At 37.7% G+C, this 26770-nt stretch overlaps 4 protein-coding genes across 5 annotated transcripts; 3 read left to right on the forward strand and 1 right to left on the reverse strand.

Annotated features, from left to right (window-relative positions):
- Nucleotides 1-107: 107 nt before the first annotated feature.
- On the forward strand, nt 108-2866 carry ccdc59 (coiled-coil domain containing 59). The gene is made up of 4 exons (XM_033989655.2): nt 108-342; nt 455-803; nt 1565-1673; nt 1744-2866. The coding sequence occupies exons 1-4, from the start codon at nt 213-215 to the stop codon at nt 1906-1908; spliced, it is 753 nt and encodes a 250-aa protein (XP_033845546.1). The 5' UTR covers nt 108-212; the 3' UTR covers nt 1909-2866.
- cracr2ab (calcium release activated channel regulator 2Ab) lies at nt 2619-9605 on the forward strand. Its single transcript, XM_033989659.2, has 18 exons — nt 2619-2700; nt 3284-3595; nt 4347-4458; nt 4673-4862; nt 4980-5126; nt 5938-6028; nt 6182-6277; nt 6372-6559; nt 6637-6708; nt 6835-6883; nt 6961-7040; nt 7277-7931; nt 8010-8148; nt 8544-8625; nt 8760-8874; nt 8948-9049; nt 9129-9205; nt 9352-9605. The coding sequence occupies exons 2-18, from the start codon at nt 3443-3445 to the stop codon at nt 9437-9439; spliced, it is 2436 nt and encodes an 811-aa protein (XP_033845550.1). The 5' UTR covers nt 2619-2700; nt 3284-3442; the 3' UTR covers nt 9440-9605.
- A 266-nt stretch (nt 9606-9871) lies between these two features.
- prmt8b (protein arginine methyltransferase 8b) lies at nt 9872-16427 on the reverse strand. The gene is made up of 10 exons (XM_033989648.2): nt 16023-16427; nt 15200-15421; nt 14590-14745; nt 14171-14234; nt 13709-13851; nt 13476-13563; nt 12667-12782; nt 11233-11383; nt 10820-10941; nt 9872-10732 (listed from the first exon to the last, which is right to left on the reverse strand). The coding sequence occupies exons 1-10, from the start codon at nt 16089-16091 to the stop codon at nt 10649-10651; spliced, it is 1215 nt and encodes a 404-aa protein (XP_033845539.1). The 5' UTR covers nt 16092-16427; the 3' UTR covers nt 9872-10648.
- A 2797-nt stretch (nt 16428-19224) lies between these two features.
- On the forward strand, nt 19225-25097 carry tspan11 (tetraspanin 11). Of its 2 annotated transcripts, none has more exons than XM_033989653.2 (8): nt 19225-19272; nt 19821-19928; nt 20492-20683; nt 21493-21567; nt 21645-21749; nt 21867-22025; nt 22132-22218; nt 24418-25097. In XM_033989653.2, exons 2-8 carry the CDS (start codon nt 19842-19844, stop codon nt 24475-24477), a joined length of 765 nt encoding a protein of 254 aa, XP_033845544.1. In that variant the 5' UTR covers nt 19225-19272; nt 19821-19841; the 3' UTR covers nt 24478-25097. The 2 variants fall into 2 exon arrangements, with proteins under 2 accessions (XP_033845544.1, XP_055087546.1); XM_055231571.1 differs by lacking the exon at nt 24418-25097 and adding an exon at nt 23314-23437.
- Nucleotides 25098-26770: the final 1673 nt, after the last annotated feature.

A 26770-nucleotide genomic window follows, 5' to 3' on the forward strand; every position in this document is an offset into this window, starting at 1 on the left:
GACTATTGAGATTAGTAAAACTAAAAGTAAGCTTCAAACATAAAATAAAATATTATTGTTTATGGGAAAAGTTATATTTGAGCAGAAATCTGCTTTTCAGGTCTGCTTTGCGTCATCAGCACGCGTCCTGGTTTTTCACTCACAAGCTTCATTCCGCGTGTCGCGTGTAAACATTTCACATTTACCATATACACATCCACAATCAGGCAAGAATGAAACACAAAACCATCGACGGAAAGGGAGACAAGCAAAGTAAATCTAAAAAAATTTTTACAAGTGGTGTCAAAACCAAGAAGAAATGGGTCCCACAGCACAAACATTTTGATGGCAGCCTGGGGGAAGGTAAGTACAGTGTTTGAGCCAGTGTTAACCTCATGAGTATTGCATTAATATTTGACATAAAATAGTTTAATTGTCTAATTTAGTTATGGTTCATGCTGTATATCTACTGTAGGTCAAGGATTTGCTTTTAAGAGGAAGCAGAAAGCCAAGAATGAGTACTTCAAATTGCTACGGAGGGAGAAGAAGAAAACCCCAGCGCCTAAAAACGTGTATGAAGACGAGTATCCAGAACATCTTAAGCATCTTTATTTGGCCGAGAAAGAGCAGCTGAAAAATGAGGCTTGGGCTAACAGGGTGAAAAGGAGCAAACTAAGAATGAAAGACAAGGAAGAAGATCCAAGTGAGGCTGATGCTGCTCCGCAAATGGACCAAAATGAAGAGAACCCAAGTACATCTGAGGAAGCAGAACCTAACCCTGACACTAAACAAACAGAACCTAGTGAAAAGGAGGAACAGATGAGGTACTGGTAAATACTGGTAATAGTTACTGAAAACTACACCATAGTTAGCCATGTAAGCATGAAGAAAGACTTAATTAAAAGAACAAATAATCTGTTAGGGAAGATTAGGCTTGCTTACTTACCCTGACACTAACCCCGTTTAGCAGTTACTTGAATTATTCATAATACATTATTTGTTCATTTGTGACCATACCTGCTTGTCAGTGCCCAGTCTTGTCAGATCTTGGAAGCTAAGTAAGGTCGGGCCTGGTTAGTACTTGAACAGAAGGGATCTCTGGGAGTATTAAGATAAGAAGAGATAAGATAAGATATGCCTTTATTAGTCCCACAGTGGGGAAATTCCAGTATTGCACCATACAGTTAGTAGGTGCCACATTGGGGCAGCAGTGGCTCTATTGGAAACTGTAGTTGTGTTTTTAGGCAAGACATTTTACTCACATTGCCTAGTATGAATGTACTGTGTGCGTGAGCGCTTGTGGTGGTCGGTGGGGCTGAAAGCGCACACCCTGGGATCCAAACTACACACTTCAATACATACAGACAGAACAGAAATACAGAAATCATTGTGAAGTTGCCAGGCAGGTTACCACCACTAAGTGTGTAAGCGTGTGAAGTGATGTAAATGCAATGTAAATTATTTTTCTTCATGCTGTATTAAGCCTGCAAATCACGTAGCTAATGTAGTGTTACCAATTGTTACCAATATGTCTTGTATATTGTTTTCTTAAACTAAAATTAGAACTATTTGTTTAATATTATAGCATTCCTATGAGCAACAGAATGCGAAAGAAACTGCTAAAGAAAACATCATATCAGAAAACACAAGAGGAGTTTGAAAAAATCCAAGAAAATCGAAGAAAGAAACAAGAGGTGAAAAAACACTTTTTTGGTTAACTTCAGTTTAAGTTTGCATGTCTCATTTATTTCTGTTTACTTACAGGAGTATCTAAAGAACAAGCAGCAGCGTGAGGAAGCCATACAGAAGTACAAACAGAAAAAGATGGAGACGTATCAGATGCTCTGTAAAAAGACAAAGAAAGGACAGCCCAATCTGAACCTCCAGATGGAATATTTACTTCAAAAAATTCAAAGAACTGATAAATGATGACTGAAACTTCCATCATTTCAGTCCCTGTGAATTTAGAGTTTATTTTTTATTTATGGTCTCTGGTCATTCACCTAGGTTTTAAAAATAGTAAGGTGAAAGTTATGATGCCTGTATTCTCCTGTCATCAGTGTGAAATGCAAATCCAACAGATCCACTGGATTTAAACCACAAATTATTTTATACAGAGGATGGCATAAAACCAGCACAAAAAGATTGTCCCAAAGGGTTAACTTAAACCACATTGCCCATATAACCTTGAACATGCAGTACCATTCATCTCTTTTTTTCATTTGTAAAGCAGCAATAAACAGTGTGACACTGCCCTATCTCCTGGGTAAGTCTTAAAATCATCTGCCTATACTAGCCCATAAAGACAAGCTTGAAATCTGTTTCACCCTTTTAATAGCCTACATACTCTTGTTACTCCTAAGTATTGCTAATTTTGTGGTTGTGGACACCCTTAGTTTGAAATTGGTTTGTAATGAGATGTTAAATTTGAGTTTTATGCTGTTTCTTCTGATAAATGTCCTATGGCCTTGAGGGTTGTGTCGCCATAGCTACAATGCACACGTGTTGCTTTTTTAAAGGGCTGGTTGTGCAGCCTCCCTCACATCAGGAGCACCGTCTGGACGAAGGCTGGAACGCCTTGGGCTGCTTCCTCCTGACATCACATGGTTTCAGAGTGACTTTCCAACATTCGTCTATGAAGCAGAACTCCACAAACCAAGAACTTGACCAATGTGCTTTATGTGGCTGCATAAAAGGGCTTAATATTTACAAATTACCAAGGTATGGATATTTTTCTGTTTTATCATTATAATATTTTATATGCCAGCTCTCTGTATACTATGACCTTGCCTGTATAATATAACCAAGATATATTTTCAGTTTTGTTATTGAGTGGTTTAAGCTACACCTAACAACATTAAAGAATTTGTGCTTATATCAGTGTAGCAAATACATTTTTTGTGTTAAGTATTCTGTCTTAGAACATGAATTGCGCTATCGAAAATTAATAAAAACAAAGTTCATCCCAGGTGAAAATGTACTTATTTTGTGGTCATCAGTTAAAGTGTGAAATCAACAAACCACAGCATAAACCTTAGCAATATTATAATTCATTTTTATCCTCTTGGATTGGCTCCCACGGTCCTGCAGGCATTAAACTGTCATGTGTTCAGTATGGATTGGTATTAGGATAATCCTCAACCCTGTGTTTACATACCTATGTAAGTTTCTTGCTTGTTCCAGCTTTACTACAGTAAAGCAATGTTGAGATTTGTAAGCCAACAGTATCATTTAAAATATATTCAAAAATAATGAAACAAAGTCATGCCTCTGCAAAATGTCATATTACTTTTGTGTTTTTTAGGAACTGGAGGCACATTTCTGCATTCACCGCAACTACATTTTAGAATTATATTTTTATGTAATAAGATTATGGTGCCCATTAATGGCCTAGCCCACTGGTTTAGCAAGAAGGATGTTTGACGTGTACTCCTTGTAGATTGTTTTAAAAATACTTTGAGGAATGGAGGAGGAAATTAGCATCAATGGCTTTGGGCCACGTCCCGCACGGAGAGGCTCAGACTGGGGACCCATCTCTCTTCTGGATAAGACCAAGGAATTCTTCCAAATCTGTGACGTGGAGGGCAAAGGCTTCATCACACAAACGGATATGAGGGTTAGAAAATTACAGTTTTCCCCATATCAAACACTATTTATTTACACATTATTATTCACCACCTACATGGCACAGTGAACACAAACGTAAGATGTTCAAGTAGAGGTCAACGAACCACATGTTAATTCAGTGGCTGAAAGAGAACAAAGCATAGAGACCTCTTCAGTGTCTAGTGTTGTTGTATAATGAGGACAGGATTCTTGTGACCATCCATGTTTTGTTGCTGTTTGTATCAAGAGTCCCCACAAAAGGGCCGACATGGTGAGTGACGTATATGCCAACAATACCAACAAAACACAAATTTCTTTTATTTGGTGCTACTATTTATAGACCTGTGGGTCTTCTTAAGGGCACGTCTTTACATACTCTAATATTCACTTATTTTAATGCCTATAAACTAATGCATAGACTGTGGGTATCATGCGCACCAAAATCTGATCAGTATCTGATTTCACATTATTGAAATGCCATGTAAACAGTTACAACAAACTTGAGTAATCTGGTTTCTTTCTGACTGTTCATACAAGGTGCAGGTCTTGACAAGGAAAATTATTCAAAAAGGGAAAACTAATGGCAAAAAATAAAAGAGAGATTGAAAATAAATTTGACCTCATTTTCCAAAAACAGTTAGCACAATACATATACACGTTTTTTCTAATGTGCATGTAAACACACACCAAAAAACAAACCACATTTTTAGTAATCTGACCATGAAAATAACCTACTACTGTGCTGTTATGTTCCCTGACAGAGGCTGCACAGTGAACTGCCTCTAACAGTTCAGGAGCTAGAGGATGTGTTCGACTCTCTGGATATAGACCGCACTGGGTTCCTCACACTGGAGGCTTTCTCTTCAGGATTCTGTTAGTTACCCTCTCTTTTGTTTTTTTGTTTTTTCAAATAACAATGCCAAGTTCACTGGATGTTTATTTCAGATATTGTATTTTCTGTATTTGAGAGATTCAAATTAATGGGAATTTTCAATCAGTATATTAATTAATGATATATTTAGACTTTATTACACCTGAAACAAAATAACAGTTGGCATCTTTGATAAAATAATCTGTTGCATCTCAGCCCTTTTCCTGCATGGTCGGCGGATACCTTCTACCGATGACCAAAGTGTGCTTCGTTGCTCGATCCTGAGAGCCACAGAGGCCCTGTATCAAAGCCAGTGGGAGGCCAAGTTGGCTGGAGTAGAAGATGAGGAGGAGAGGCACTTTTGCATGCTGATGGAGAGCCTTGGGGCCAGTAATTTGTTTGAGGAGTGAGTGTCATATTTGTGGACATGCACGGGATGACTTTTGGAGATGAAATACATTTTGATGGACAATCTGAAAGTGGTCATGACCAGAGGAGTAACCGTGTCACTCCTCTCCTGCAGCCCAGACGAGGTGCGCAGTCTTTGGGCCCAACTAAGGCGAGACGAACCTCATCTCCTGTCAAACTTTGAAGAGTTTTTAGCCCGTGTCACACACCAGATCAAAGAGGCCCACCAAGAGAAGAAGGAAATGGAAAGTGCACTTCAAAGGTAAGAAAAAAGTATGTGAAAAATAAACATTTTAGCTTGGTTTGTGTGCAACTCACAAAATCAGTTGTTTCTTTGTTCTAGGATTAGGTTTTAAATGTGGAATCTTAATTTCTCTTGTTTGTTAAAAAAATAAAATAAGTTAGGGATTTACAGAATATCACCATTCTTCATGTTTACCAGCTAAAGCGTTAGTGACATAATATCTTTTCAGACTAGTGTTTATATATCTGCATATGACTCCAGTCTACAAATTGTTGAATGGATTTACCTGTAATTCTCCAACAAGCACAACCCCCGTTAGCTATGTCAAATGACCATTAATCTTGAGGCACACTATGAGGTTTGGCAGCTGCTTGAATGGGGATAAATTAATACCATGGCTTTGAAGATGTAAAGTTACTGTTGCGAGATGCCATGGTCAGTATATTTTATTTATAATTCCACTTGTTTATTCTTTTGAATGAAAAGCTGAATGATATAGACATGTTTTGTTTATGTAATGGCTGTGCTGACTGTAGTTGTTGTAAAATAAATTGTAGTAGTCCGAGAGTTGAAGAGAAAAGGCATGAAAGCTGGAGTTCTAACACAGAAGTTTATTTACAATTAGTGCAGGACCCATCACTCGGAGACATGAACCCTCAAGACATTGTGATAGTGTTGGCCAGTCTAATGCAGTTCAGTGTGGCTATGTGTCCATGGTAGGGAGTATTACACCTCTGATGGGATAGGTGCCATAGGTTTTCTAACAGTGGTATTTCTTGATTTCGTCACATGAATTTATACAAACATTGCACTTATTCAATATCTTCAGGAAGGCTGCAACACATGACAGTGAGATCCGACATTTATATGAAGAAATGGAGGCACAAATCAAAAATGAAAAAGAAAAACTGTTATTGAAGGTAAGAACAACATGCTTGTGCATGGCACTTCATAAATGCCATTAATATAGTTAAATCACTTCTATTGAAATGTTGTGTGACTTTGTCTTACTCTGCCATAATCCCCTAGTTACATACACAGTTAGTCTTAAGCCTTTGTAAATGACTATGCAGGACTCAGAACGCCTACAGGTCCGCAGTCAAGATCTTGCATATCAACTCTCCTCAAAAGAAAAAGAACTGGATCAGCTTTTCCAGAAACAGAAAAGGGTGAGCTAAAAAATACAATATTAGAAGCAACATAAAACATTGACTTGGAAACACACACATTTGTGAGAGCAACAAATGCCTATTTTTCATGCAGTTAGAATCCCAGTGTCGTGAGCTGAGCAGTGAGAAACAGGAAAGTCACAGTGAAAATATCAAGCTCAAGATGACAAATGAGGAGCTCTCCAGAGCGCTGGATACCACGAGCCAGGAACTGGTGCTGGCCCAGGAACAACTGGCTATTCTGCAGGAACAGGCTGCCCGTCTACAGCAGGAGAAGGAAATGTGGGTGCTAAGATTTGGTACAAATACATTGCATAGTTTTTTCTTACTTTTATTTTTGTTTTTTGTTTTGTCTATAGGGAAATGTACAGAGTGACCGAAGGTCTGCAAAGAGAAAAGCAAAGTCTCATGAAGCAGCTAGATCTTCTCAGGTAAATAATAGCTTTATAGTCAGAGTTCAATTAAACTATGGTTTTAATCTCTATGGACTATGATTTTTTGCTTGAAATATTTATTTTCAGTAATTAAAATAAATTTTTTTGTTCTTGTGTTTGCAGAGAAATGAACAAACACTTAAAGGATGAGCGGGATATAAGCCGTGGTGTTGTAGGTTTACCTAAGTGGCAATAGTAAATCCTATGCATTATTATGGTGATAAATATTCTTATTTCCTCTTTAATAAGCCCCGGTCATCACTAAGAAAGAAGCAGAAGCAGAGAGCTGGACTTTCTGAACTGTTTGATGATGTGACTCAGACAAGACGGTGATTATTTTACTACCCACTACTTGACAAATCATAAATTGATGTCAATTGATAAATCATAAAGTGTGAAGGAAAAACAGAGGATATATGATGTTCATTTAATAACAATCAGTTAAATATACATTTTTCTTGTAGTCTAAATTTAGACTATGGCTCAATATTTGAGTTATTTAAGATTTTATTAACCCCATTCATCATATAATGGAGAATATCCTCTGTTTCTCCTGTTTCCAAAGAGTACCACTGATGGTGAATGGCTCCTACGAGTCTCTTGAGGCCTTGCCTATAGAGCACCTTCAAATCGTGTTTGTCGCTTCCTCCTCCTGTAGTGACGATGATGCACCCAATGTTGTGTCTCCCACTGCATCAGGCCCACAGCGGTCAGCTTCAAAGAAGAGCCCTGCCACACCCACCAGTCCTGCCAAAGCAGCACCATCTGCAGCACAGGACTCAAAAACAAAGGTCAGAAAACCGGCCAGCAAAATCCCCACCTCCAAAAGACTGACGCCTAAAGACAGAGAAAGAGCAAAGAAAAGTGAAAAGGGAAGAAGCCTTCATGTGGACGAGGTTGGTCTGGACTCTCCCCCAGATGGCTGGCCCCTCCGCCGGGTCATTTCAATAGAGGAGGACCACCTGCCCCACCTGCTTCATGGAGGACCACAACCACTGCTGCACCAGCTGAGTGAAGAGGAGGAGGATGATGAAGAGGAGGCAGAGGAAGCGCAGAGTGATATCGAGGCTAGTGTTGTGACAGATCTGTCATCCACACTGCCAGCAAGAAGCAGCTCAGAACCAATAGACATCGCACAGCCAAGAAAGTCCCTCTTCACCTGGGCCAGAAAAACACCCATGTCTCCAAGAGGGCAGCCTGTGGGAAAGGAAACACAGCAAGTAGGGCCACAATGCATGTCTTAGATCTATTTTACTTGGAATAATAACATGATTTCTCACTATTATTATCATCCTCAGAAAACCAGTGAAGCAACATTGCTGCCCCCTGACCGTCTGTTTAAGGTGGTGCTTGTTGGAAACTCCAGTGTTGGTAAAACCTCACTACTACGCTCCTTCTGTGAGGGAAGATTTCATCCTACTACTACTGCTACTATAGGTGAGAACATCACATAAGTTGTAGAACTGTGTTTTTGAAAGTCACATTAAATAATGTTTTGTATGTTCAAAGTTGAATGACAAGTGTAACAGTGTTGTTGATGCTTAATGCAGAAGATTTGTGGTTGACTTAGTATCACATGAAAGACCTTGTGTAGTCACACTAATGCTCTAAAAGCCCTGGCAAACATTGTACCTAAGATTATGTCAATTTGACTTTCATCTTTTTCAACCTCCTCCAATCCCTATTATCTCTGCTTTGTTCTCCTCTCCTTAAGAAGATAAACTCTGTAGCACGTGTTTCACACCCCCTAGTGGTCATAGGTTCTTACTGTATGTGAACTATATTGCAATGTGTTATGAATCAGTATTTAATCCATATTGTATCTCACATAGGCATCGACTACAGTGTAAAAACTTTAACCCTGGATAATATGCAGATTGCCATGCAGCTCTGGGATACAGCAGGACAAGAAAGGTTTTATTTGATCTATTATTTTATTTACTTATAAATAATACTGTTTAAACACAGTTGCACATAAACTGTTTGGTGTCAAGAATGTTGTCCAAATATATTTTATGGAGTCACTGACAGAGATGACATGTGAACAGGTACCGCAGCATTACAAAGCAGTTTTTCCGAAAGGCAGACGGCGTGGTGGTGATGTATGATGTCACAGTGCAGGAGAGCTTTAAGGCAGTTCGACCTTGGCTCATCAATGTACAGGTCTGACACTGGACAATTTTATTACCAAATGTGTTGGTATTGTGTATTAAATTATTTGTACTTTTTATTTTAGGAAGCAGCAGGAGAAGGTGTTCCTATACTTCTGCTGGGCAACAAAATGGACATCGAGGGTGAAAGAGAGGTGTCCTTTAAAGAGGCCGAACACCTAGCCTTTGTAAATACATATTTTTGAAGTAACCGATTAGAAAAAGTAAGTTTTAGTGACTTTGTTTGACTGAAATGCTTCTCTCTAGGAAAACAGGGTGATGTTTTTTGAGGTCAGTGCCTACACAGGAAAGAATGTGGAAGAATCTTTGACACATCTTGCCAGGTAACTATAATATGCATTGTAAATTATGAATGAAGACTGATGGAACTGACATATATTTAATAACTTTTGTTGAGTTTGATTATGCTGACAAACTTATTACATGAAAGCATCACCATTTCCTCTGTCTTTCCCCTGTGACATACCAGAGTGCTAATGGAACAGGAGGATAGAGTGAGAGACACCACAATAATCCTAACTGCTCAGCCCATTAAGAAGAAACCCTGCTGCAAATAAATTATGCTTGAGTGAATCATAGGCATCAAACATGGAGAGAGTGAGGCGCCTGTAATCCCTGTTGTGGGTGTTGAGATCATAATGTTCTTGCGTACAGAATTATCTTGGTGGATCAGTTAAGACGGCCCCACACAACACCCTGTAAATAAATCAGAAGTGGGTAGAGTAGCTAGAAATTGTAATTAAGTAAGAGTAAAGTTACTTCAAAATAATATTCCTCATGTAGTGGTTCAGCAATAAATGTCTCCGGACAAATTACTACTCAAGTAAGAGTAGAACATCTGAAGGTAACATCTGATTTATAATTTGAAGTTTATGTAACTTAAAGTACAAATAACATTAAATTATGAAGAAAATCTGGTATACAAAGATCATACCACAAATATGAAAAAAATAAATCATATTTGAAGGAGCAGTGCAAGAATCACAAATGTTTGAGAAGTCATTTAATACCATGTACTATATAAAGCTTTTGTCACCTATTCAGTTTGAAAAGTAACCAAAACACTCAAGTAAGGGTATTGTTACACTGTATGTAAAATGTATTACTCAAGTAGGAGAAAAAAAACAGGAACATGATTTAGATATGTACAATTTTATGAAAAAGTAACTTCAGTAAATAGAACTGAATAAATGTGAATGAGTACTACCCACTTTTGAAATAAATATTTTAGTGACATTGGTGCTCTGATTTAAATTATACAGTTGAATCGAGTTAATCTTAACACAAGATGATGTGACCATGTTTTATATTTTAATGCCATCTTGATCCATTTTATGTGATCTTTACATGTATTTTAAATCAAAAATAAAACCCATGAATCATTGTGTTGTAAAATTCAACAAGTTTCTCCAATTGATTAATTTTTTTCTACATATATTATAGCCTTTTGTATCATCTGAAGCATTGGCATACTTTGTCTTGGCACTAGATCAACTTTCAGTAAAACACTTGCATCTATCCTAGCAAATACAGTCAAAACATGATCACCATGCAAATAAATTACACTTAGTCCATTTACATTATTGCACTGAATGTATAAACCAAAATGCATAAAAGGGGACATCAAAATTTTACATTCAGATGGGCTTCGGTCACTCAGAGATGGGACTATTGCTCATAATTCTCCACCAACAGATTCGATTTTGCAGGGTACTCGTGCTGAAAATATTGTGTCCAATTCAATTCCAATGCTGGAGCCATAGGTACTAGCGCATTTTGTAGTCATGTGATATGGCAGCTTCACAAAGTTGTCCTTTAAAATCTAGCTCCAGGGTAAACTCCAAGTCTCTCTGTAAGTGAAGCAGTCAAAATGGTTTAGCATAGACATAATATACAAATATAATTTTTTATTTAAATAATTTATTTGTGTGCCTTACCACATTTTTTTCATTAGGCCTAACTGTGATACTGCCAAAGATCTCCTCTCCCTTTTTCACTGTCAGATAATCCTCCAAGTAAAATACTGTCTGCTTCCAGTGAGTACTGGGGGCGTCTGGAGCTAAGACAAGAGAATCAAATTAATTCACAATAACAAGATTTTGGAACCTACTGCCAAATATGGACTTGGTCTTTCACCAAATATCCATGATCAATTATTGTGTTTTTCACACTTACAGTTCTGTCCTATCAAAGACATAACGACTCTCACATTTAGATACTACAGTTGAGGAAATAATAGTCATCTATTCTCTGATACATGTATGTTGGGAAGTCCAACACTTAAGATCCCTGATATGGTTATATGTACATTGTTGGAGTATATGTATGTGATAGTAAATGGCTGTTATACCAGTACAGAAGCCCGTCTTCTTGTGACACTTGGTGAACTCAATGTTGAAATAAGTGACTAGGGCATGAACATAGTCATTACGCTGAATCTGTAGACAGAAGGCTGATGTGAAAGATAGGTCTTCCAGCTTCACAGTGTAAACGTCCACCTCCTGAAAAAAAAAAATTGTATATGTTTTCATTTTTAAGCGTAAAATAGAAACTATTATATATTCATCATTGTTATTTATTCTGCATGTAGGATTGGCCCACAGGTCAGATCATGGTGGGAGTGCAAAGCCTGCTCACACTACACATACTGCGTGGGTCTCATCTGTGGACAGAAGCAAGTGAGGCTCTACATGTATGAGAGTCACCAAAAGCAGTGAACACATCTCTTTTTATTTAAATGTCAAGTTCATGTTTGTCACTATTATTGGAAAGTGGTTTCAAATATAAAAAGAGGATCAGGTGACCATGTGAATCACTATTCTGTAAAAAAAATGGAGAAGAGATATATTAGTTTTTAACCTGTCCAATGCCTTCTGAGGCAGGTCCAGGCACGTTCTGTCAGCATGACTGATTGAAATTTAACACCTCTGTCCTTCCCATTGCAATGACACCAGACTGAATATAATATACAGCAAATTGGAAGGAGTGAAAAATCTCAATGAGAAACAGTCATAGAAAAGACACAAATATCCAGAAATGTGTAAACGTCCTGTAATCTATAGTATATTTATACAGACTCTTTAACAACTGAACTAAATTAGAAAGTCAAGCATCAAGAGAAACTGGATAAAATCTAAATAATGTAATGTATAAATGTACTTAAAGCAATTGGTGATTTTAATTTAAAATCCCCTAGTGCATAAATATCAAAGTGAATGGTCACTATACACAGTTTGTGGGTTGACCCTGTCTGTAAGTGGCTTCTAACAATATAGTTCAGACATAAGTATTAGACAATTCAATAATAAATTGCATATTTTGTAGTACCACATTTCACTATCCTCAGAGACAGTTCACTCACTCTCAGTCAAGTAGCACCATTTGATATGATTCTTCATATGGGCAAAATATGAAGGCTGAGATGAAGTCTGAGTAGTTTGACAGGACACTGAAGCCCTGATATGAGGATGACAGTGAACAGAGTGAAAGAGACTGGCCTATAGATAGAATGAGGTAAAGGGGCTAACAGAAAAGCTATCACCCCTTTGAAAGCTCTTATCTGCTGAGATGAAAGGCAAGCTATTGTTGTGTGGAAACTGAGCTGCAGACTATTACAAGTCCCAAAACAGCTCTATTATCTAGCAGGAAATAGACTGCGTCAAAAGGGAGTATACAGAGACACTGGGAAAAACCTGCTTTCAAGAATCGTAGACTGCAATGAAATAAAGACACACGAAAAGAGAAATCTGAAAACAATAATTGCCTATTTCAATTTTATACTTACCTTGAGTAGACAGGAGTTAGTAACAATCTGTTTGGGATCAACCACATCCACCAATGGCTCTTTGATGGCCACATTGCGAATACAACTCATGTCGAATCCATACACATTTTCCCACCCTGTATAAATGCCGACATAATATTATGTAAGTTGTTATATTTTTTGTTTATCTTAAACTTTTTACATTGCGAATACTGTTGTATTGTCTATATTTTTAATTGAAAACAAATAACAAATCTTTCTAAAAATAGATTCTAGTCACCTCCACCTCCTCTTCAGATGTGTCTGGCATCAATTTTGTTTAATTTGGGATGAAAATGCAGAGGGCATGCTTTTCCTCCTACCTTCCTTCTGTCCCTTCACTACACTTTGCACTCTCAGAATGCCAGAAAATAAGACTATAATAAATAAGAAAAACTGCAACAATTTGAGCAGACTGATTTAAGGGTCTATCTAAAATGCAACCAAACAGAAAAAGACACCTATGCACTAAAATCAGTAGGAGTTACTGACCCAGATTCTTGCATTTTACAAATGGAAATGGCACATCTAATATTGGCTCCTCGATCTGGATCACAAGGTTAAGTTTTCCACTCTAACTGTGATAGCTATTTGAACACACCAACTCACTAGGGTATAGAATAAATAAAGAACAAAGTACATCTTTCTGTCAAATGAACAACCAACATATTTTAGGTTGGAAAAGAGGAAACTCAATAACATGAAAGCAAAAATACACCACAGTTTGTTTTCATTTTAGCAATACATGTCATAGGTAACTTGTAGCTTAAAATGTGCCATGATTTACTTACAATGAATTTTGTAGTCCTTGTACTGCCTGTCCTCAATGGCAACCACGTATAGTGCTGCTCTGTCTGGGAACATTAGACCTCCGGGTTTCTGAATGACAGAAAGTTGAATTTAGAATTAAAGTATGTTTACCACTTTGGTGATTGGTTATAATTATGTATTTCAATAACATGCAATATGTGAAGATAATTTAACTCTCAAAATCGCTCTCTAGGTCTTAGGAGCTTGCACATACCAGCCACTTGTCCCTGGCAAAGATGACAGTGTTAAGCATAGACTCATAGAAGAGGCAGTAGCCCATCCATTCTGAGATGATAATGTCCACTTTATCTACAGGCAGCTCCACCTCCTCCACCTTCCCCTTGAAGATAGTGATGACTGTAACACACCAAACAGATCACATGGTTTATATAGTTAACTTATCAACAACACAATTCTGTGTGGTGTTCAACAAACACGCCTACAGTATATTCTTTCACATGTGACATTTAAGGAGACTTTACAAAAGCACCCGTAGAGGGTATTCTGATTGATGGCACAGATTACGATTATTTGACATCAAAGGTGAGCTGCCAGTTCACTGGCTGAGCTGTGACTAATGTGGTTGAGTGTGACGGTAATGATGTGAATATGTAGATTTCTCTACTCTCTCTTTTCTCTACTATTTCTGATGGCATTGGAATCTACCTTTACTTACCATTGTGCAAGTGATTTGACTTTATAATCTTCTCTGAATATTCTGATATACTCGAACATTCGATCTGCAAAGAAGACAGGTGTGTTATTTTAAGTACATTCAAATTATATTAAAACTGAAATACATATCTATACTACATTTTTGGTGTTCCTGTATATTCATGTCCTGTTCTTGATATTTCATTTTGGAGAGTAGGGCTACATGATCCATACTAAGTGTGATACAGACAGTGAATCACACACACTGCTCATGTCGAGCTCATGAGTAAGACATGTCGCCCTTTTCCAAGGGGACCCAGATGTCCCCTGTATGTGGGCAACATTAACCTTTCTCACACAGGATGAAGGAATGTGAAAGGATTTATGTGCATGTGAGGGAGTTTGTTCATTGATTTATGTTTATGTACCAGTACATCTTACCCCATAGACATGTTTAGCACCAGCATTAGCAGCAAACATAGACAGGATCCCAGTGCCACTGCCCACATCCAAGACAATCTTATCCTTAAACACGTGTTTGTTGTGGTACATGGCATTTCTGTATGTGAGTGTCCGCACTTCATCCTTCAGCATTTCCTGTGTATAGGGAAAATATGTTACTACTGTTTGTGTAACAAGTTATATTTTTATAAAGATATTTGGGACTAATCCCATTGTTATCCGTTGAGACATTTCACAGATCACTCCCTCCTTGTTTCCTTCCAGTCTTTTAATGAGGACACACCTCAAGTAGACAAAACCTGACCCAAATACTAATTATGGACACTAGTTTCAAAAGATCTGACACCAACCATTTAGTAGATCAAGGTTATTGTATGTAGTCATGAATCAATTGTTCTTATTGCTACTACGTTTCCATTAGTTTGATTATTAAATGTATAAAGAATTTACAGTTGGCAGTGAGTACTCAGCATATTAAGTATATATAACATTATTTTACTGGCTTTATTGAAGAAAAAACAAAAACAAGGTTAGGCTTATGCTGACATACTGTGTATAATGCCATTCAGTGGTGTGCTGTAAATCTTACCTCATGGATGCCAAAATGGGCATAGGAATCAAAGTAGTAGTCTCGTGATGTCATTTCCTCTGGACTGATGAATTTGGTGACTTTGCCTCTGCCGACACAAGTGGTCAGAGCTGCCAGATGAGGAGTGTGGGGCACACATGGTACGTGGTGGGCACTAGGCACTGGTTTGGGAAGAGAAGAGGGCTGGGCAGACTGGGAGAGCTGCGAGACAGTCTGTTGGCGCTAAGAAAAAGAAAATGATTTAAACATGAATAATACATGTATTATATAGTTCCAATAGCTCCACTAATACCCTTTAACAATTATTGTGATATTATAAAATAGTGATCATCAACCAAACCACAATTCTGCATGAAGAAGTGCAGGAAAACTGACATCTAGAGTTGAGCATTTTCCTCATTTTGTGTAGAGCCCCGTGGTATATATAAATAGCATTATACACACATTTGACACATCATTCACGTAGCTGAGCAAGCTTCAACAGCAAGGCTTAGGTAAGACCGTTTCAGCACCAAGGACAGCGAAGATATAATAAACGCACGCGCTGAAGATTATCTCACCTCAGCTCTGTGTAATATGCACGAGCATCCCCGGTTTAATAAGCTTTATCAGCAGCATATGTCCCCTATGAAATGTGCAGGACGAAGAGAGCTACTTTCTCTAACCTGCACAAAACCACTGCACTGCTCAGTCTAAACGTCCACAAACCGAGCAAAATCAACATTTGAGCATTATGTTTAAATCAAGGTGATCGTTTTAACCTTGGATTTATTTCTTAAACAGCAGTTTCCAGGACCACTTGCGGTCAGGACACCGTTCCTACCTCCGAGCTGTCCGCCTCCGCCATCTTTCGCCGTAGCAGCAAACAACGTGACGAATGCCGGAGTCCCATGAGAGCCGGCGAGATTTCGAAATAAACTCTTTCAAGTGTCAGTTTCGCTCCCAAATATAGTATATAAAAACACGCACGGATCACAAAACAGTTCTGAATCCATAGGCAGATGTGTCAACCTTGATAAAATACAACTTAGTATAGAATAAAATGCGGCAAAAAGTTGTTAAATAAATCAATTTTGCCAACTGACAGACTCTCCAATCGTCCATAATTGCAAAAGTGATGCCATTTTTCCCCTGCAGATTTTCAAAACGCAGTCTTGGAGCGCCAGTACGGAGAGGTTTTCTGTTGTGATCCTAGATGGAACCTACATCCATTAACAACCGAACGCACACTGTGAATGTAGGTGTCCGCTCAGAGACCACACTGCGCGCCTACCTGCTGCTCATCTCACACATAACATTATTCTGTCCAATACGCGCCCACAGCCAAATAAGGCATCCAGCTGTGCGCCACAAACCATGTACACCAAATTAGACTCTTGCAGAAGGATGAGCAACGTTAAGAAACAATTAAAAATGTTTATATTGTGTAGAAGGCGTGTAAATGTGACGGTACTACAAATCAGGCACACTTGTGTTGTGCGTAAATGTGGGAAAGAGCTGGTTAACAGTTTACAAAATCATAGTTTAAGCCTCTGTTTCTAGGTAGAATTGTGATATAGAGTTTGTTTACTAACTTGCCATAGCCACATATGCACATTATAGTTGTAGCCTATAGTTTTACTACACTACTATTTTATTTAATGTATTTTAGCATTTAGTAAGTATATTCTATTATTTTGATTCAATGGTTAGATATAAGGATAATAGTTATACAGCTGCATATTCTTTGCATACTTTGTCCTGGTGTTCTTGTACTTGGCATTGCAACGCTGGAAATGTTTCACTCTGGGACCAATAAAAGTTCTCTTATCTTATGAAGATGAACAGATGAACAACAATCAACATAACTTTGGACTACACTCTAAATCTTGAGAGCCAAAATATGTAATAGAACCAAATAAATATCAGCAGATTTCAGTCACTCTTATTATAGATGAGTTTGAGACTTGCTTAAGAGCATGGGCCCACGCAGCACCCCTCTGTATACATGCATCCACTCACACCTCACACATGGGCTACACAAAAGCACCGTGGGTGTAATAGCAGCAAATAGATCATCATTATTATGCAATGATTATGATTGACTGAACTTGTAAAAAAGACAAAATTGTTAGAGAAATATATAATCAAATGTATTCATGTGTGTATTCCAATCTGACATGGTGTAACTTGCAAGGTTTGCGAGGTTGGAAAAAAAACAAAAAAAAAAAAAAAAAGGAGACACTTAATATAGACACGTAAGAATACCTCTTGCTCTTTTATCTCCATGGAAACTCCACAGCTAAGCTTAGTAACAATACTTTTTTTTTTTTTTTTTTTTTACAATTTCCTTCTCTTGACTTCAATTCCACATTGTCAAAAACCTCCCATGGAGATCCCAGGATCATAAATGTTTCCTCTTGTTAATAGTAGACCTGATCATTTACTTTCCATATAGAAACAAGGAGTCAAATGCATTTGAAAGGAAGCATGGTCAAGTAAGAAAATTATTTCACTGGTGGTAATTTTGAAACTGTCCCCTGCAATCGTATTATATTATTCAAGAATAGAAACAAATGCTTAAGATTATCTGTTAATGCAATGTTTATTTCCAATTATTTCAATCAGTTTGATCTGGTTGTGGATCAACTTGCTTAAGATAGCTTATATACTTGTGTACCTTTTTCTGAGCTTAAATGTCTTGAGATTGTACAGTTCTTGTCTCTTTGTGGTGTGTTTTGCTCATGATATGGACTGAATGAGTTAATTAATGTGACTATATGCCTTGCCCTGCAGTCTCAGAAATAAATGCTTTGTTGAAGACGATACACCTATTGTTGTAGGGAGTTGTCCAATATTGATGCAGGTCAAGCAAAAGTACATGTTGAAGACCTAGTCATCTGTACAGTATCACAGTGGTTCTTCTGGTGCCCATGCAGGGGTAAAACACACATCCACACCCACACCCCCCCCCCCCCCCCCCCCCCCCCCCCCCCCCCCCCCCCCACACACACACACACACACACACACACACCCCACACACACCACCCACACACACACACAACATATAGGCATTGTTCTACACCTTTTACATAACTGTTTGGTTTTTTTAGTACTATGCACCATTATGCCCCAGCTTTCTAGGGCATAATGATGCATAGTTAGACATAATTTTAGTTCTGTTATAGACCAATTTGGTAAGTCCTGTTTTAGGATAAAAGCAGCACTGTCATATCTTAAACACACCTCCCTCCCTTTGCTTACAGTGGACCATGAAAACCTAAATCATCATTCACACATCGCCTAAGTTAAAGTGCCAAAATGTCAGACACAGGTCAAGTAAAATGCAGATAACTGGCTCCTCTCAGCATCACTCACACTTCACACACGCCCATCTGCTGCGCGGATCACTAACTTCCTGGTAAATTAACGATTATTGCTGCTAACTTCACTTCCGCTTTCCACAAATGCCACAATGTAATGAGAAGCAAAAATATGTAATTTCTTTTTCGGGCTTTGGAATAAATGTCCAGTAATGTAGGCTGCAAAACACAAAAAACGGTGTTGTCATCATGAAACCATTCAATGCCCATCAGATAGTTCATATTTTGCTACAGGCGGCTATAGGACCATTTACCTCGAACCTTGGATATTATGACGCACCTTAAAAGCAACCAAGCTGAGTTTGGTGAATGCAGTGTTAATTCCACAGTGTACTGAAAGGCACTGTCAAAGTAATGTCTTTGGGGGATTTTGTGGGCGCTACGTGGTTACATAGTAACCAAGACTGTGATAAATCTGCGCTGTGGTGTTCACTGCACTGATTGTAACCGCACGACCTGTTGAAAAGCACAGACGCAGAAGTTTACATTTACTGTCCAAGTAAACACTTACACTTAAGATTAAAAAAAGAAGTATTCCTGGCCTATTATACAAATCCTGGCCTATTATTCCTGGCCTATTATACCTGAAACAGGTAATTTTGTGTTACGTGTAGAATTTCAGATGTCCGAGTGTTCTTGAAGGCGTCGTGCGCACCGACCTGCAGCTGGACTCGGCTAATCCCGATAGCTTGACTGGACGCATCGACTTTGGTATGTTGACTATTTCACGGATATAACCAATATCTATTTTTTTCTACTCTTTGAAAAGTCCGAAATTCTGAACAAGGTACAATTGCGCAAACTTTAGCGGCAGCTGCCATACAGATGGGAGGGGGTTATGTTTCATCTGGACAGTTCGTTCAGTAGCCTACCAACACCTGTTTAAAACAGCATGAGTTTTCCAGGCTATAGATGGCAGATTTTCCGAATCATGTAGCTTAATCAAGCAAGTAGCTTAATGCGATGAAAGACGCAGGCTAAATCTTAGCGATAATGTAGCCCCTAGTTATAACACTGCTACTACTATAGCCTGTTATACTCCACTAACTAATATGCTAGTACATTGCAGATGTCATAATTTGCATATGTGAATTTAGCTTTGGTGGAAAATTGCATTTTGATCTGTATAGATCAAATCTGTATCTGTTCATGCAGCTGCTCAACTAAATGACATATGATCCCCCTGTAGCCTACAAATGTCTATGTTAAGGTTGTGTAAGATAATAATAACGTGCCTCTTGGCACATTTGCTGTTTCAGAACTATACTGAATAAATCAACATGTCTGCGGTTTACAAAGATGACCAGGAGGACTGGCTCACTGTGTGTCTCAAGTACTTGCTTTTTGTCTTCAACTTTCTCTTCTGGGTAAGTAATGAATACCTGATATTCTCTTCTCATGCTTTGCAACATTGGTTTATTTTTTTCTTCCAAAGACATAAAGTAGCAAGGGTTATTGAGAATCACTAAAAGGTGGAGCAAATTATGAAAGAGAAAAGCCTGAGCTGTTAAGAGTTGGCACACTGCAAGTCATGGATTATTTAAGACTTATTTGTGTGGAAAACAGCGTATCTTTTCAATTTTCTGCCATCACTCTTCATGACGCAGCAGTTTTTGATTCTTACAAAAATGTGCATATAACAACGGCACATTTCAAGTTATAAATGTGACTCAATACCAATATTTTTATCTGATTTAATTTCCAGAGGAGGAACTAAGGAGGAACTTTAAGGCATTTCCTATTTGGCCATCTGTGAAAGTGATAAAGGAAAAGATTTGGACAAGACCCAGGGATGTTTGTTTGAACAAAGCTGCCCTGACTTGACCTCTGCTTTTACTGCTTTTCCTCTTCCTGCCCCTTGAATGATTGTGCTTCATATTGGTGGACTGTTGTACCCTGGCTGTATTAAAACACTACATGTGTCTTTCAGTTGGGGGGAGCTGCAGTTCTGGGTGTGGGAGTTTGGACTCTGATCGAGAAGAGCGACTACTTGAGTCTGCTGGCATCCAGTACTTTTGCAGTGTCAGCTTATATCCTGATCCTGGCAGGCAGTCTGGTGGTGCTCACTGGTTTCTTGGGCTGTTGTGCTGTGATCCGCGAACAGAAGAGCTGCCTCTCAACAGTAAGAAAAAGCTGAGTTTTCTAAGCAAAAGGCTCTCACTTTATGTTTGAATAAATGATTTACTTATATGTACTTATCAATGTGAGACTGGCTTTTCAGTGTGCTTCTTTTATTCACATTTTGCCGTAAAAGTATGACCCTGACCCTGATGCTTGAAGACACACAGTGTAGTCACACAGGCAAAAGCCATGAACACTATCGCAGCAGAAGTTATTGATTGTGTTGAACTAAAAGGCAGATATTTTCCGAAGGTTTCAGTCTTCCCTCTCTTGCACTCTCACAACAACAAAACATGGATCTCATCAATACTTTTTTGCTCTGTGGTTCATTGCTGGATCTTGATAAATGGCCCTGACAGGCCCCTCACTGTCCTCATTATTTTACTGAGACAGAGGCCTGTGGGAGAGAGGTAGCCTGTGCTGCTGCATGTCTATTTCTAGCTCTATCCGCCCCCTGTTGATGGATAGAGTCATAGGAAGCATAGGTGCTGCAGGAGTGGAAGGTGGCTCAACACAGTTTTTGTTTTTAATATCAAACATTACTGCGTTGGATATATAGTTCAGTGAATAGAGAAATAATGAGATGTCAACTGTGGGTTTAACATGCAGAAGCAGTAAAGATAGAATTCTGTGTGGGCAGCTTTTCTCTACTTTGATACATGAGAATGGTTGCACATAACAAATATGCTTGCTGTGACAACCATTTAAACGTCATTGTATAAACATGAATTAAAAACAATTGATAAAAATAGCCTAATCATAACCTAATCATAAAAATTGTTGTAATGTTGTGTCTTTTACTCTTGACAGTATTTCTTCCTACTCCTGCTGATATTCCTTATTGAACTTGTGGCTGGAGTATTGGCTTATGTCTACTACCAAAGGGTAAATGTATAGTTGTGTAGTTGATGTTTGTCAAAACATTTATTTTAACAATTTAAAATGTTCCTTTTAAATTTTAGCTAAGTGAAGAGTTAAAACAGCATCTTAGTCATACTATGACTGAAAACTATGCCCAACCAGAAAAGGATGCCATCACATTAGCTGTGGACAGACTGCAACAGGATGTAAGGGCCAATTATGGAACATATTTTCATGTAATTTAGTGTGCATGCTTTACTCTAATTGCTTACTCTTTTGTGTTATAACAAAAATGTATATAACTTTATTTTAAAATATTACAGTTCAAATGTTGTGGAAGTAACAACTCTCATGACTGGACCGTAAGTGCCTACATGCTGTCAAAAGAATCAGAAGGCAGAGTGGTGCCTGACAGCTGCTGTAAAACTATGACTCCTTTTTGTGGAAAAAGAGATCACCCCTCCAACATCTACAAAGTCGAGGTGCGTAGTAGACATCCCTTTTATTACTATTACTATATGACTGAAGGAGTATGTGTAGTGTGACTCATGTTGGCATCATTATTCCTCAACTTTGATCCCACTGCAGGGAGGATGTATAACAAAGTTGGAGAAGTTTCTTGCAGATCATTTGTTGGTCATCGGAGCTGTGGGGATTGGAGTGGCTTGTCTGCAGGTAGGTAATAGTAAGAATATACATGAGTTAGAAGTGGTAGATATATAAAAAATGACATAGAAATTGTTGTATAATAAAGGCAAAATTACAATATATAATTAGAAAATAAATAAGCTAAATAAGGTTAAAATAAGGTTAAATAAGCTAATTAGTAATATGCACAATCATCAAATAATTTTCTTTTTTTTTTTTTTAAACCCAAAGTAGTGGAAAAATCTAAACTAAACTAAATATAGTATATAAATATACGACGGAGTATGAGGGTCACTTAAATAAAAAAAATTATGCGGCCGCTACGAGAAAAAAGTCGTAATATAACAAGAAAAAGTCGTAATATTACGAGAATAAAGTTATATTTTTATGAGAGTATAGGCTGCTGTGAATGAGTGACCAATGCGTTATGCGTTATGGAGAATTTGGAGCATTTTGTTCAGATAAACTTTCAACTGGGTTTTTTGCACGATGAAATACTGTGTCTTTTAGCCCACCACCACCACACTATCATCAATATAAGTACTTTGAAGGGACACTGCAAGCATTTGAGTTTGTTTAGTCAGAGGAACTAGACAGATTTGGAAGAAATTGCTATATCTGAACAAAATGCTCCAAATTCTTCATAACGCACTGGTCACTCAGGAGCCTATATTCTCATAAAAAATACGACTTTATTGTAATATTACGACTTTTTTCTTGTAATATTAAGTTTTTTTCTGGCTTCGACTTTATTCTCGTAAAATTCTGACTTTAATGTCGAAATGCTACGACTTTATTCTCGTAGCGCCTGCATAATTTTTTATTTTATTTAAGTGACCATTATACTCCGTCGTATAAATATAATGAATAAAAGTTAAAAAAAATTAAAGTTCAGTCATGTATTATTGTCAATTACTATCTATGAAATTACCTGCTTACACTTCAGTTATATAAATGATGTGAACACTTATTCTGCACTTCTTTGCTGTGACTGTACATGTATTAACAATAGACTTGTTCTGTCAGTCATTGTGTCGTAGTTGTCTTGTCTCATATTTCAAACTAACTCCATGGTGCATTGCCTTGTGTGTCCTTACCTGGGTGTGTGTGCTGTCACTGTAGTTGGCAGGGGCACTGTTGACAGCCTGTTTTATCTATCTGCTCTATAAAGAAGAGGAGGAGGACTTCAATACATTGTGATTAGCTCTAAAGTTCCTGTGTGGTTTAATCAGCTCAACTAACAAGATCAGAGGGTATATGGAAATGAAATTATTTGCATGTATTTGTATTGATTGTTGTTGTGCACCTGATGGCTTTGGCTCTGCACCAATTGTCAGTGCATGTTTTCTGATATGTCTAAGATTGGAATGGCTTCATTAATTCACCTCTTGCATAATCCTTAATAGTAGTAATAGTTTTTATACTGTACCATCTAAGAAATAACAAAATGACAATATGCATATGCATTGACCAAAAAGTGTGTGCTATTGACTGAATGTACACATATTTCTATAAAATATTTGAGTGAGATTGACTAATTGCCTTCTTGGTACATGACCAAAATAATTCATAGTTTTTATTTATTAGTTTTCATAATTTATGGTATTGTAAGACTTTTACTGCTATGTTAAACCTGTTAAAATGTACTCTATAAGTTGCCAATGCAGCTCTCTGTAAGGAATAGCCATAAACAGCTCCCAGTAAGGAATACATGTCGTCTTGGGTGGTGTGGGAGGGAGCAAAGAGGTCTGAAGGCTGCCTCGGGAAAAACAGTGATAAGTCAATATACAGCTCAGGCTCACTCAATCACCTGTTTTCAGAGGGCTTTTATGGACTAAAGATTGAATCTGGGCTCTTGCCTGTTTATCCATCAGCAATGGCAGGCCCAATGACTTGGTTCAATATCTGCAGCTTATTCTTAGACTGACCTTTTACTTGTAAAAGGCCACAATAAATCACATATTATACTATATTTGGTTGTTTACATCTTTGTTATGGGAAATTATGTTTACATGTTATTTGATAAAACTATTCAACTTCCATCTTATACAGCACCCCTTGCACACTTGGCTGAGCCGTTAAAGTGCTTTTTATCCTTACAGATGCTTTTCATAAGCAGGCACTACACCAGTTTTGAAACTCCATTGCTTGGCTTTGCTTTGTACAGTCAGGCGGTCATGGCAGTGACCCAGTAGCTCTCTTTGACTTACTACTTCCTGTTTTCAGATTTGTGGGATGGTGCTGACCTGCTGCCTGTACAAAAGGATCAAGATGGAACCTTATTGACTTAAAGGAGAATTCATTCAAACGGAGCACTAACACACTGACAACTGAACTTTAAGATCTGAAATATTTACCATGGACATTTTGCACATATCTTATGTCCCTAGGGATGTAATGCTGCCTATGTTATGCACGGTTTAAAACAGAAAGAAGAATGGCCTTAAAATGTTAGCCTTTATTTTATAGTCCAAATGAGAGACTAATTTAATCAAGTAACATATATTCTGTACATTACCATATGTGCCTGTATTGCAACATTACAGTTCACAGTTAAATTAAATAACTTGTACGAGTTTAATTAGTATCTCAGCAAATTATATATTTCATACTCTTAGTTCTAATCAATTATTTTATTGCTTTGGCACATTTGTTTTGACAACCTTTGACAACTTGTACTTTAACTGTTTATTTTTATTTTTTGTAGGCTATAAGATATTTAACAATTAACCTGTGTCCCTAGTAAACTTGGAATACACATATCCAATGATTCCCACTGATATTAGTTAAAATATGGGTTTGACTACATTAATGGCACACGCTATAGATGATGCACACCATGTAACCACTAGAGGGAGACAGAGAATCAGTTTTCTTCGAAAAAGTACCATCGTTTTCCACTTGAACCTAAACAAACAAACTAGCAAAAAGCACTAGGGTTACATACAGTAATGCACTGGTAAATGTACTATTGCATGTTGACAATGTGGACTGACTTTATTCCAATTTAATGGTACACAACTAGAGTGTGTTGCCTGAACCTTCACAAATATCATGATTTAAGTGGAGTGTTACTGATCTTTTACATGTGCATTGGTACTTGGCAACATTGATGTTGTGTTGTTCTGTGTTGTTCTTCAAACCATATATACTTTTTGTAGCTTTTTTGTTGCCTACATTACTTAAAGAACACTGTGGTGTTTCAAAGCCATTTATCATTGTCACTCATCATCACATCATAGAAGAAAAGGGCATTGGATATTCAATTTTTTGGCCTCAGTATGTATGTAGCATAACATCAGTCCTTTGTCTTCATAGCTTTCATTTCCTGCAGATGTCCATGTAACCACTATATACATACAGAACAAATGCAGTGAACTTTGGGGTACATTAGCATGTGGTTTACTCGCCTGACCAGAAGAGACCCCTCTGAGAGAATGAGGAACAGCTGGGCATCTCTTCCATGTGTGTAGGAGGGCTTTGTGTAGACATATTTACTTTCCATATATGAACTACACATTTTGGCCAGAGGGTACAACCTTTCACACCGATATTCCAGTAGTACTATATTGCTGCTCAATAGTATGGTGCCTTTGACAGTGCATGTGGGAATAAGCTTTAGTGTACAGTGAATAGTGACTGAAGTCTGGTTAGTAACATCTTTCATCAAGTCTGTATTAGTTTGACAGCACAATAGCACACTCACCTGAAGCCCTGTGGCGATAGTGCATATTTTATTGAAGGGATAAAGGAAGAAAATATTTAATACTACCACATTCAGCCTCAGATGTGCTTAAAAGCAAACAGTGTGAAAAAGCTTTGGTTCAGCCAGGTGCAGTGCAGATGTATCACACAATAACGGCATAAAGGAGCTTTTCAGCATCTTTGTAAGTCGTTCAAAAACCCTGCCCACATCACTATAGCTTTTAATGCAATTCAGTTCATTATGTCCAAACTCTTATGTTTTTTATTATGATGTTGTTACATATTTTCAGATATAAAGCTGTTTAAATATATGTGTAAATATTGTCTGTGATTTCATTCTTTTTTAAAATGTGCCATATGACAGGCCATTTCCCATATTAAGGACATATTTTTAGGTAGTAGCGTTATTTTCTTTTTCTTTTTTTTCTTTTTTTAACCGCTGCTAGTACTGATTAGAGCTGTCAGAGGTACAGAATGATATCACAGTTCTGTCCTCAATTTACTAATGTACTAAAATTCAAATTGTCATCACACCGTATTTAGAAAAGTGCTTTGCTCAAATATATATATTTTTTTTCTAGCAACTCTCAAGCATTCACTGTAGATGTGAGTAGGTCTTGTGCATGGGAGAGTGAGTGTAGATGGAAACAAAATGTCATAAAGTGTCTGTGGAATTCAAGTGAAAAGCAGTCTGCTCTGTAATAATGACGAGATTGAAATTGATGAGTGTATTGATAGATCTTTAACAGATGCCGTGATGGTGGGAACAAGGACCCCAATGTGATTTATTGTACCCCCAACATAGGTATTGGAGGTAAAACTGCTGTACTGTACTGTTATTTACTGACCTGGATCATCATGCATATTTGATGAC

The sequence above is a fragment of the Periophthalmus magnuspinnatus genome, chromosome 23 (genome assembly GCF_009829125.3).
Source record: "Periophthalmus magnuspinnatus isolate fPerMag1 chromosome 23, fPerMag1.2.pri, whole genome shotgun sequence".
Taxonomy (NCBI): domain Eukaryota; kingdom Metazoa; phylum Chordata; class Actinopteri; order Gobiiformes; family Gobiidae; genus Periophthalmus; species Periophthalmus magnuspinnatus.

Excerpts from the sequence above, each read along its gene's own strand:
- ccdc59 (XM_033989655.2), top strand. The coding sequence starts at position 213 with ATGAAACACAAAACCATCGACGGAAAGGGAGACAAGCAAAGTAAATCT. Across the intron at positions 343-454 it reads TGATGGCAGCCTGGGGGAAG|GTCAAGGATTTGCTTTTAAG; the intron begins GTAAGTACAGTG and ends TATCTACTGTAG. Across the intron at positions 804-1,564 it reads GAAAAGGAGGAACAGATGAG|CATTCCTATGAGCAACAGAA; the intron begins GTACTGGTAAAT and ends TTAATATTATAG.
- cracr2ab (XM_033989659.2), top strand. The coding sequence starts at position 3,443 with ATGGAGGAGGAAATTAGCATCAATGGCTTTGGGCCACGTCCCGCACGG. Across the intron at positions 4,863-4,979 it reads GCCAGTAATTTGTTTGAGGA|CCCAGACGAGGTGCGCAGTC; the intron begins GTGAGTGTCATA and ends CCTCTCCTGCAG. Across the intron at positions 8,875-8,947 it reads CTTGGCTCATCAATGTACAG|GAAGCAGCAGGAGAAGGTGT; the intron begins GTCTGACACTGG and ends TTTTTATTTTAG.
- prmt8b (XM_033989648.2), bottom strand. The coding sequence starts at position 16,091 with ATGGGACTCCGGCATTCGTCACGTTGTTTGCTGCTACGGCGAAAGATG. Across the intron at positions 13,564-13,708 it reads TTGCCAGGGACAAGTGGCTG|AAACCCGGAGGTCTAATGTT; the intron begins GTATGTGCAAGC and ends TCTGTCATTCAG. Across the intron at positions 12,783-13,475 it reads CAAGGACTACAAAATTCATT|GGTGGGAAAATGTGTATGGA; the intron begins GTAAGTAAATCA and ends GCATTTATACAG.
- tspan11 (XM_055231571.1), top strand. The coding sequence starts at position 19,842 with ATGTCTGCGGTTTACAAAGATGACCAGGAGGACTGGCTCACTGTGTGT. Across the intron at positions 21,568-21,644 it reads CTTATGTCTACTACCAAAGG|CTAAGTGAAGAGTTAAAACA; the intron begins GTAAATGTATAG and ends TTTAAATTTTAG. Across the intron at positions 22,219-23,313 it reads TTGGAGTGGCTTGTCTGCAG|TTGGCAGGGGCACTGTTGAC; the intron begins GTAGGTAATAGT and ends CTGTCACTGTAG.